This window comes from Octopus sinensis, linkage group LG9 (genome assembly GCF_006345805.1).
Source record: "Octopus sinensis linkage group LG9, ASM634580v1, whole genome shotgun sequence".
NCBI classification, from domain to species: Eukaryota; Metazoa; Mollusca; class Cephalopoda; order Octopoda; family Octopodidae; genus Octopus; species Octopus sinensis.
In genome coordinates this window covers 190,001-202,452 of record NC_043005.1, presented here as the reverse complement: position 1 = coordinate 202,452, position 12,452 = coordinate 190,001, and the positions used below count along the sequence as shown (strand labels likewise).

General features: G+C 35.7%; 1 protein-coding gene across 1 annotated transcript in view; it reads left to right on the top strand.

Annotated features, from left to right (window-relative positions):
- LOC115215551 (polyunsaturated fatty acid lipoxygenase ALOX15B-like) overlaps positions 1-12,452 on the top strand; it is a 234,486-nt gene that overhangs the window by 34,957 nt on the left and 187,077 nt on the right. Inside the window, exon 8 of the mRNA XM_036505710.1 lies at positions 509-626. Coding sequence (XP_036361603.1) covers positions 509-626 — 118 coding nt within the window. The remainder of the gene's footprint in view (positions 1-508; positions 627-12,452) is intronic.

Genomic DNA, 12,452 nt, shown 5'->3' with positions numbered 1-12,452 from the left:
TTACAAGGTAGAGCTTTCTTTTGGGGGATGAAAAAAAAAAGGGTGGCGTAGGTTTTCGATCAAGAGGGATCGTAAAAGAAGAAAAGAAAAAAAAAAATAAATAAAATATAAAAAATAAAAAAAAAAAAAAAAAAGAAAAGGAAAAGGAACAAAAGAAAAGAGATATGAAAAAAGAAGAAAAATAGATAGATAGATAGATAGATAGATAGATAGATAGATAGATAGATAGATATAGATAGATAGATAGATAGATAGATATAGATAGATAGATAGATAGATAGTAGATAGTTGTGAACTCGAGTCAGGCTTCCTATAAACACCTAGATATTAATAAATTAAATTTATAGAAGACTAGGACTAAAAAACCCATGAAAGCATTGCTCCATGTGGTCACCCCTGTAACACTGAAGCCAGTAAAACAGCAAAAAACTATAAAAATGTATTCGTTTTAAATCGCTTATCGCATATATGATGTAAAATACAAGATGAAAATAATATTCTTTTTCAGGTTTAACCCATATGCTGATGCAAATTGTCGTTGCTCACATGCATAGGAATATATTTCCGACGCATCCACTCTACAAAATTTTGGCCCCTCACACTTATTTACTTATGTTTATGAACGAGTAAGTGCTTTTTATTTCTTGTTATTTTCATGAATAAGTACACCATCTTGTAACAGATATTTTTGAATTTTATTATCGGAGACGTACTTGCGTAGCAGATGTTTTGATCTGATATGATGCGCTGAAACCAATGCAATTGCAGCCTGGAAGGCCATTCAGAAACATACAAAAAAACCCCAGTTGTTTGTAATATCATTCCTATCACTCCTGCCACTGCCACCACCATGACTACAACGACCACTTCTACTACTGCTCTCTCTCTCTCACACACAGCCTTTTTTCACTCTCCATCAGTGTTGTTTTTAGGCGGGACCTTTCACCACTTTTGGAATGTTGGTTGAGGTTATTTGCATCCTTCGTCCGTCGTCTCATGAGGATCTTCCTCTTCCTTGGAATCTTGTTCCTTTTTGTGTTGGCCTTATGCTGTGGGACATATTTCTGGTTCCGATTGGAGAGATTCTGGGTGCTTCCTTAAGACTGTATTTCTCTAGCTACTTTTGGTCCATACATAGACATTTCTATTATGTTGTGATCCGAAACTAGTGTCGGCGTCATTTTCACACCATGAACGATGTCCATATTATTTGTGAAGCAGAGATCCAAAATGTTATTCGCCCTAGTTGGTCTAAGTACAACTTGCTCCGTGAATAGGTCATTAGTGAGGTTGAGCAGGGACTCCACCTGTGCTTGCTTGCAATGAGTCATTCTTGAAAGCATGAGTCCTTCGGGCCATTTGACGTTGGGGAAGTTTGAAATCACTCATAAGAAATACGCTCACGTGGTGTTCCAGTTTCATGAGGATTTCTTTAATTCTTGTGAGGCAATCGTCAAACTTGCCTATGTGGTTTGGACCATCTGGTGGGCGATATGTATTGCATACGACTATATTGTGTTGTCTTATGTTGTCTATGAGAGAATGAAGGATGTGGAGAGACGGAGTGAGAAGAGTATATGAGGGAGAGGGTGAGGTGAGAGGGAAAGAGGTAGATGGAGAGGGAGACAAAAGAAGGGAGAGAGAGTGAGAAAAGGAGGAAGATATGAAATGGAAGGAGAGGAGAGGAAAAGTGAGAGTTATGAAACAGAGAGGGAGAGAGGTAGATGTAGAAAGAGACAAAGGGAGGGAGAGACAGAATGAGGGAAAGAGATGAAAAAGGAAAGGATATGGAAAAGAGAGGGAGAGAGATAGGTGTAAAGAGAGACAAAGGAAGGGAGAGGGAAGCGGAAAACGAAAGAAGATATGAAAAAGGAGAGGGGAGATAGGAAGAGGAAGGTCTGAAATAGAGAGTGAAGGAGCTGGTAACGAAGATATGAAGGAAAGAGCACAACAACAGGTATAGATCGAGAGGGCCGCTGTAAAAAAGATGAAGTGAAAAAACGACAGTGAAAGAAAAAAGGTTTCGTCACGAATTCGCTGCCGTAAATTTTATAAAACACAATTTCCAGAACTAGATACAGAACGCTCAACCGCAATTCAGTATGTATAAAGTTCTACAAATATATGTATGTGTATCTTTCAATGCCTTCACTTTGGCGCGCTGAGATCGGAATTACTCTGCAGTTAATAAACTACGCAGTCATTTACCGGCTAGAGAACATTTTTTTATTAAAATTAACGACAGATGCTGATGATCTTGCAGATGTTTGCGTGTCCATATACGTAAATATTAACAAGTGAAACTGATTAGTACATAGGTAATGGTTTTTATTTTATATATATATAATAAAAATATTCCTCTCTACAGTATTATGGTGAATTAATACATTTTTTTCTCCTGAATCTATGTTTTTTTGCAGTTTCGCATTCGAGAACTTATGGATCCTGGTGCTTGGGTCGACCAAACAATGACCATTGGATCAGAGGAATGATAGAACTGGTTTGTAAAGGTAAGGTAGATGCTGAACGCGCGCACACACACATACACACACATACACAAACACACACACACCACACCCACACACACACACTATAAATACTCGCCCATCTACCCCCATAAGTATTTATTTAAACGCATATGTATCTACATTAATGTAACCATATCTATTCATTTATATATGTGTACACCCATGTTTATATATCAATATGTGTGTATGTGTGTGTACATTCACACCTATATCATATATATATACATGTATATATCTATATGTGTATACACACACAGACGCATACACACATTTATACGTATGTATACATATATGCATATATATATACACACACACATAGATATACATGGGTATATATGTATACATACATTGACTTACATATGTATGTGTGTATGTGTGTGTAACATACATATATATGCACATTTTTGCATATACAAATATATTTGATATTACTAGTATTGGCTTGTGTGTGGTAGAGTAGCTTGCTTACCAATCACATGGTTCCGGGTTCAGTCCCACCGCGTGACACCTTGGGCAAGTGTCCTTCTACTATAGTCTCGAGCAGACCAAAGCCTTGTGAGTGGATTTGGTAGACGGAAACTGGAAGAAGCCCGTCGTATCTATGTGTATATATCATATATATATGTATGTGTGTGTGCATATGTTTGTGTCTGTGTTTGTCCCCCAAACATCGCTTGACACACCGATGCTGGTATGTTTAGTCCCCGTAACTTAGTGTTTGGTAAAGAGACCAATAGAATAAGTACTAGGCTTCCAAAGAATAAGTCCTGTGATCGATTTGCTCGACTAAAAGGCGGTGCTCCAGCATGGCCCAGTCCAAATGACTGAAACGAGTAAAAGATTAAAAGAGTATATATAATATATATATATATATATTTCTCAAAAAAATTTTTTTTCTCTAACTGTTTTTAACATTTTCTTATTATTATCAAAATGTATATATGTATTGTAATTTTTTGTGCCCAATATTTTAATAACTTTTTTTTATATTTTCCCAGATTTTTCCTTGTAAACTGTTTTTAACATGTTCTTATTATTATCAAAGAAGGTATATATATATATATTGTAATATTTTTGTGACAACCAGTACTTAACACAACAAAGCTTTACAGTTTACTTTTGTGATAATCTTTTTATAAAAAAGTGAAACCATTCAAGTGAATAGACATCTTTTAAAATTGCATTTTCAAACCCTCCTTTCATATATATATATATAATATATATATATATATATATATATATTTATATTATATATAATATATATTATATATATATATATATATATATATAATATATATATATTATAATTCCAAATAAGCAACAAGAATATCTTCGTAATCTGGTACGATCTTAATAAATATTAGATTTAAATTCTCTTTTAATCCAACTTATTGAAACAATCAGCCCCTACTAGCCAATTATAATCTTATAGATTAAGCGGATGCATATTTGTATATGTTTTGTATAAGTATATTTTTCTTTAGAATAATTTTCTGACATTTATTTCCCCCTACCTACTTCTATAATAGAAAATCTCTTTTGTCTCCATCCACAGAACATCCCTCCCCACTTTCTAGCAGTTCCATATAACTTAAAGAATATTCTTCAGTCAGAATAAATTCTAAGACCTTAATGTTCTTAACATTCAAATCAACATCTCTGTCCGTATATCTACCCGCTTTATAAGATTATCAATTAACATGAAAATAAGTAATGTATTGATGGAAACCTCTATTAATGGCTGATGATTGCTCAACATTTTAAAAGTGTTGTAATACTTACAATGCTTAATAAAATGAAGTACGTGAAACGATCGTACCAATTACTGAAGATATTCTTGTTGCTTATTTTGATTATAATCACCCCATGGATTTTTATGGATAACACCGTAACAAAATTCTGGCGCATCTAACTTAAGTACCATGTTCATTTGAATCTAAATTTTGCTGATCGTAAATATATATATATAGATATTGGCCTGCTGCGCTTAGCCAGCAAGCTGGCGTCATTTGAGGCTAAAACCTGCGAAGCGCATTGTGACCAGCGATATGTAGCAACATCTGATAGCCTGGTCGTCCACGGTGATCACGGTGATATATATATATATACATATATATATATATATATATCTATATATATATAATATATATATATCACAAAACACCGAACACACCCACCCCCTAACATCGACAACAACAACAACAGAACTTACAGACAGCACTACAATCCATCAAAAGAACCGAGACAACCACCCATCATCACACGACAAAACTTTACCAGACAACGTAGACCCCAACCCACACAAGAACCGTTCCAGATTCGGAGATCATCCCATCACTTAGAAACCCATCTCTGAACTATGATTGTAGATTTCCAACCCAACCGCTCCTAACTCAGAGTTCTCCCCCCACATATAGGATTCACTTCTAAACCATGAATATAGTTTCCAACCCACTCTAAGGAACGCAACATTACACCCAGGACAAACACCCAAACCCTGGAATAACCAAAACTCTTCCAGGAGGCCACACCAACAACCCAGACCCTGGAACAACCAAACTCCTCAACAGACAACATACGCAAATAGCAACGGGGACAGAATCACAACACCAAACCTCTTCAACAACATGTCAACGGGGACAGAACACATACAGCAAATACCGCAAATAGAAAACCCCGGATTCCTTTTTTAGGCAAGGGCATCAGTTTCCACGACACCAGATGTTAGATACCACCCCGAAAAACCAAAATAGTGAATCTTTCTAACCTAAACCTGTCGACACCACAATAAAAATCCTTTCAAGAGGACTAAAAATTCACCCCAACTCCGCAATACCCTAACCTGAGGGAAATACAGATGACATCTCGCACTTTTGCAGAAAATTACGCCTCACAGAGGATTTTTTGACAGGAAAAACTAATAATAACGACGAATCAATGTCTGTAACAAAAGCAACTATAATCCCATAAAAGGCAAAAACAAAACCTTAGACAAATTTTGCGATTACATCTCCACTTCCCTTATGGTGAAATCCCACAACCTAAACTCAAACCCAAACACCATAAAAAGAATGGGAAATCATCCATACGCTACGAGACAATCATGACGTCACAATAAGGAAGCTGATAAGGGTAGTACGGTCGTTGTTATGAATACTGAGCAATATAAAACTCTGTACTCTCCTTTTAGAGGATACCACTACTACGAAGAGTAGTCGACTACCAGCAATCCAAACAATGACCAATCTGAAGGCACTCATCTACCCCACACCGGAATGACTTGACCAAAGGAATGCGACTACATTACTAAATTTAAATTGCAAAACCAGCACACACTATGGGCTTCCAAAAATACACAAGAGTCAAATTATCACAGAAGCTTGCAAAAAGGTCCACTTCACCCTGCATCACTATACCAACATCCCACTGATCTCAAACTGAACCAATAGTGGCAGGCCCAAGTTGGTGAAACACACAGACTTAGCAACTTTATAGATATCATCTTAAAGCCAATACTGAAACACATTCCAAGTATTGTAAGAGAGAACCTGGACCTATTAACCATCTCCCAAACATGCCGATAAAGACACCTTAATCGTTTCTTTTGATGTTATTAATCTTTACACCACAATCCCACATGAATTTGGACTGGAAGCCATTAAATTCTGGCTGGATAAATATCCCAATGAGATCCCTGAAAGAATTAAAAAAGAATTCATAATGAGGGCCTCAAATTTATTCTGCAAAACAACTTCATGTATTCCACAACAACACTTACAGACAGGTCTCAGAACGCAATGTTACGAAGTTGCACCTACCTATGCAAACCTGGTGATGGCCTACCTGAATCACATATCTATGAAAAATCCAATATAAGTACGGCCAGTCTTTCCACAAATACCTGTTGAGAACTGGAAACGCTACTTAGATTATTGCCTCATCCTATGGTCCCACACACGCGACCACTTATAGACTTCAAAAACCTTATCAACAGTTAAATAACAACATTCAATTCACAATGGAATATAGTCGGACCACTCCCTTTCTTGACATCCTAATCATTAAAAAAGGCGTCAACATTGAAACTGACATCCATTACAAACCCACTGACTCTAAACATACCTTCTATTCACCTCCAAGCAACCCAAAACACACAAAGACAAATATCCCCTTCAACCTAGCGAGAGAATCTGCACTATTGTCTCAAATGACACAAACACGAAATAGAAGACTCCGAAACTAAGGGCAATTCGTCTCAAAAGACATTACCCGGCATCACTAGTAGACAACGGAATAGAACGGGCCAAAATCATCAACATTCAAGACCTTCGAAAACCAAACACATCCACAGTACAGTCAATAGCCCCCCTTATCTCTCAACACACAACCCAAGGAATGCAGAAGCTTACACTATTTATACAACAACAACTTCCACAACTAAATCAAGACCCACGCCTGAAAAAATACTGGCAGCTCATAAAATAATAAAAAGTAAGAGACAACCTAATCCCTAAAAAACTCCTCACCAACGCAAAACACATACACAACACAACCCACCGCCCACCATCAAAAAATGTGGTCGCCCCAACTGCAGACCTGCATCCACCTCATTGAGGGATCACATCATACATTTCCACTCGGGCACACTTCATCATAAAAATAATTTCACGTGCGCATCAAACATTTACTCTCGTCATAAGGTGTGAATGATGCCACGAAGACTACATAGGGCAAACGAGCCTTACCCTCAGAGACAGAAGACAGTTCACCGACAACAACTGAGGGACCCCTCCACAAGACAGATACCACTAAGTGGACACTTAGACCTTTGTGCACACAATAAGTCCCCCAAAATTCTTAGTCTTCCCACTATACCAATGCTCGGACAACACCACAGACCAAACACGAATAATAAGGAAAGTAATCTTATTCAAAAATACAGACTAAACATACTCTAACATACCCCCTGGAAACACATCCAAACACAGGGACGCGCGCACGCTCACAGCATATCGTGCGGGCGGGCACATGCGCGCATCGGCACGCATAGGACCACTAGCGGGCATTGACCGCACACATACGTGGCATGCACACGCATGCATTATATATATAGGTGATGTATGTGTGTGAGTGTTGTGTGTGTGTGTGTGTTTGTGTGTGTTGTGGTGTGTGTGCACGTTGTGTGTGTGTGGGGCGCGGTGTATATATTATGTTGTGTGTGTGTGTGTGCACTGTGTGCGTGTGTGTGTATGTGTGTGTGCGCGCGCGCGTTGTGTGTATGTGTGTGTGCACGTGTGTATATATGTGTGTTGTGTGCACTGTGTGCGGGTGTGTGTGTATGTGTGTGTGTGGTGTGTATTGTGTACGTATGTATGTATTTACATGTGTATTTGTTTTTATATATAATATCTATATATATATATATATATATGTGGTGTGTGTGGTGGTGTGTTGTGTGTGTATATGCATGGTATGTGTGTATATTTTAGTACTTTGTTTGTGTGTGTGTGCGGCATGTAGAGATATATTTCAGTGTGTACGCTATAGGTTTGTAATTTGTGTGTGGGGGGGGTGAATTTTTTATATATATATATATGTATGTGTATGTGTGTGAAAAAATATATGTATGTGCATGTATGTATGTATGTATGTGTGTATATATATATATATGTGTATATATATGTGTGTGTGTATGTGTGTGTGTGTATATTTATTTGCTTGTTTATGTGTGTATAAACATGTACATTATTTTGCATGCGCATTGTGTATATGTATATTGTATGTATGTGTATTGTATTGATGTGTACAATTAAGTGTATATATGTGTGTGTATGTGTGCATTGTATATATGTATATTGTAGGTGTGCTATATATGCATGAATACATGTATGTGCATTGCGTGTATATATATGTATACATTGTGTATGTATGTTATGTGTGTGTGTGTGTATATATATATTATATGTACGCGTACGTGTATGTGTATGCGTTGTATGTATGTGTATTGTGTGTATATGTGGTACATCTATGTATGTGTATGTAAACACTATTTATATGTATATGTGTATATATGTATATGCATTGTCTATATATATATATTATATGTATGTACTGCGTATGTATATTGCATGCATATATTGTGTATGTATATTACTTACATGCTGTATGTGTGTATTGTATGTGTGTATATATGCTAGGTGTATTTGTGTGATATTTATTTATGTATGTATGTGTGCGTGTGTTGTGTGTGTGTGTGTGTGTGTGTGTGTGTGTGTGTGTGTGTATGTGTGTTATTATCTGTGTATGTTATATATAGATACATATTATATTTTTGTGCTGTGTGTATATGTGATATATGTGGGTGCGTTGTGTTGGGTGTGTGGTGTTCTGTGTGTGTGTGTGTTGTTGTATGTGGTGTGTGTTTGTTTACTATTGTGTGTGTGTGTGTGTGTTGTTGTGGTGTGTGTGTGTGTATATATGTGTGTGACAACAGATGCTATCTGACCAGCGGGCACGGACACATCTATTCACACACCCCCGCATACTAACCTCCTGATACCCCAAAATCATTCATGCATAAAGGGAAGTATACACCACATTGGCTACTTTCCTCTGTCTCTCATTCAGCCTTTCTGCTAATACCGACAGGTCAGTAAAACATATTCTCGCCTGTACTTAAAATATTCTGAGATGTATAAAAAATCCATTTTAATTTTTGCTGTCAAAAGGCTGTATATATATACCAAAGATTGTATATATATACATGTAATGTGACAATTTGCGACAACCAATAATTAACGCAACCAATTCCCAATAATATATTGTTTTATCCTTTTCTGCCAAATTTTCCCAAATATTCTCATCACACTATTGAACTTCTCTGTTACCAACACTATATTTATACATGTAATGTGACAATTATGTAAAAAACATTTTTTGAATTCATAATCCCCAAATTTTTTTGAACCATATTATCAATGTTTCCTTAAATGTAACTTTTGACAATCTTTTAAAAAGAAGTGAAACCGGTTAGTAATAAACATCGTTAAATTGCATTTTCAAAAAAAAAACCTTTTTTCTTATATATATATATATATATATATATATATATATATATATATAATATATATATATATATATATATATTACAAGAATAATGTTGTCAGTGACTTTGAAGTTTTAGCCTGCTAGTACCTTTTGCGGACTCAGATATTCTGGGTCATATATTGTGTCCAGTAATTTTGGGTTTTTTTCTGCTTTAGATGGAGCTCTTTTGGATGATAATCTGGTTGTAGGACGAGGTTTGATACAATAATATTACAGTAGATTTTTATTAATAAACGTTGGAGTTGTGTTATTGTTTAGAGTTCAGTGGCATGTGTACAACATTGCAATCAGGTGTGTCTGTTTAGGTGTGTCAGCTTCCGAGCTTGTTTTTTAGGGTTCACAAGAAAATGAAGGTAGGTGAGGAGTTATAAGTTATTCTGCAGCTAAGTAAATAGGTTGAGTTAATGTTGTTGTTGCTATCTGTACTTAACTTGTTTGTTCTATGAAGTTAGAAGTTATTGTGCAGCGTTCTGTCCAACATGTAAAATTTTGTGATTCGGTGTGTTTATTTAAGCATATCAGCTTTAGGTCATGAAGTTTTAAGCTTAGAAATTTGATTATCTAGAGTTCAGAAAAGACAGTAGGCGGAAAGGTTAGTTGGTCAGCAAATTCCTTTTTGTTGATATTATTTGAGCTCTATTTAAGAGATTTATAAAAATTTTCTTACCTTGTTCTTTAGGGTTCACAAAAGATGTATGTAGATGGACAGCTTGGTTGGTCAGCAGACTTCTAACCCGGAGTTAATTTTTCTTGATGTTATTTGATTACGACTAAAGAAATTTTACCTTGTCTTTTGGAGAGGTAAAGTTTGTGGACTATGTTTTTTAAAATGATTTCTTTTATTCGATTTCAACCTCCAGACTGAGGTGATACACATTTATCATCCAATAGAGCTCCATCTATATCCGAAAAGAATAAATTTATCAGAGACTATATAAAGCCAAGATAAACTCAAATAAAAGCGGCAAGCTGGCAGAAACGTTATCACGCCGGACGAAATGCTTAGTGGTATTATGTCTGCTCTTACGTTCTGAGTTCAAATTCCGCCGAGGTCGATGTTGCCTTTCATCCTTTCGGGGTCGATAAATTAAGTACCAGTTGAGCACTGACTCGAACTCATTTGTCTGTCCTTGTTTGTCCTCCTCTGTTTTAGGCCATTGTGGGCAATAAAGGAAGTATAGATTGACAAGTTCATTTTTTTGAACCTGTGCAAAACAAACGAGATGTCGAAATATCATCACTTCATACAATGACATTCTTTTTTTGCTTCTATATCTTCTGGAGGAGTTACCTCAACCCTATATTATTATTATTATTATTATTATTTTATATTATTATTATTATTATTATTATTATTATATTCTTATTATTTATATTCATAGTTTTATTTTATAGCGTGCTTTCACTTCCTACCGAGCGCAGCTCTGTGTGCCTTGGGTATGTTGCTGTGATTTTGTTGATGATGCTCTGATGGTTATTGTATGGAAGTGTCTGCGTAGGATGTGTGCAGTGCCTAGTAGTGCAATTTTCTGTATGTTATATGTGTTTGTAAGTCCTGGGTGTTTTGTTATGTATTTGTCTGAATATTTTATTATTTTAATATTTATATTTCATATTTATATTTATATTTATATTTTGTTATGTATTTGTCTGAATATTTTATTATTTTAATATTTATATTTTATTATTATTATTATTATCATTATTATTATTATTATCATTATTATTATCATCATTATTATTATTATTGTCATTATTCTATGTTTGACTTCTGTCAAGATTACATATTTTAGTAATTGACCAGGTAACAATATTGAAACTGTAAGGCACGAATGGTTTGGCTAAAGCATTGATCGCTTCGATCCTGTTTCTCACATTCAGCTCTGTCTTGAGTATTGCTCTTACTCTGCAATAACATTCCATCATCATCATCATCATCATCATCATCATCATCATCATCATCATCATCATCATCATCATCATCATCATTATTATTATTATTATTATTATTATTATTATTTTTTTTTTGAATATTTTTTATCATACCTAATGCGACTACTATGATAGGAATTGTTTCTGTTTTTAGATTCCACATTCTGGTTACCTCTATTTCCAGGTCTTTGTATTTTGAGAGTTTCTCCATTTCTTTTAGAGACACGTCGTCATCTGCTGGCATTGATACATCAATTAGAAAGCATCTTTTTCTTCATGATCTCTAACAACTATATCTGGCCTATTGGCCTTAATTTTTCTATCTGTGTGTATTGGCATATCCCAGAGTATGGTTGCTTTCTCGTCTCGTTTTCTGTGACCTTCTCTGGAGTGTGCCTATACCATCTTTTTTCTGTTGTTATTCCATAATGTTGGCATAGCTTCCAGTGTATGTAGGTCCCAACTCTGTCGTGTCTGTGAATATATTCCTTCCTAGCCAGGACTGGGCAGCCAGAGATAATATGATTTATTGTTTCTTGTCCATCTCCACATATTCTGCAGTTACTTGTTATGTTTCTTTTCATTACATGTTTTTGGTAATTTCTGGTGGGGAGGCTTTGGTCTTGTGCTGCAATTAAAAATCCCTCTGTCTCTGCTTTGAGTCCTGAGCTTCTCAACCATTACTGGGGTTTTTCTTTGTCTATTTCTTTTGCATTTAGTTTAGTCCAGTATTTACCATGAAGGGGCTTTTCTTGCCATCGTTTTATCATGGTCCGTTGTTGTGCTAGTTTTAGTTTCGATTTCATTTGTTTTATAGCTTTTGTTGTGTCTTCTTCTTCTTCTTCTTCTTCTTCTTCTTCTTCTTCTTCTTCTTATTATTATTAT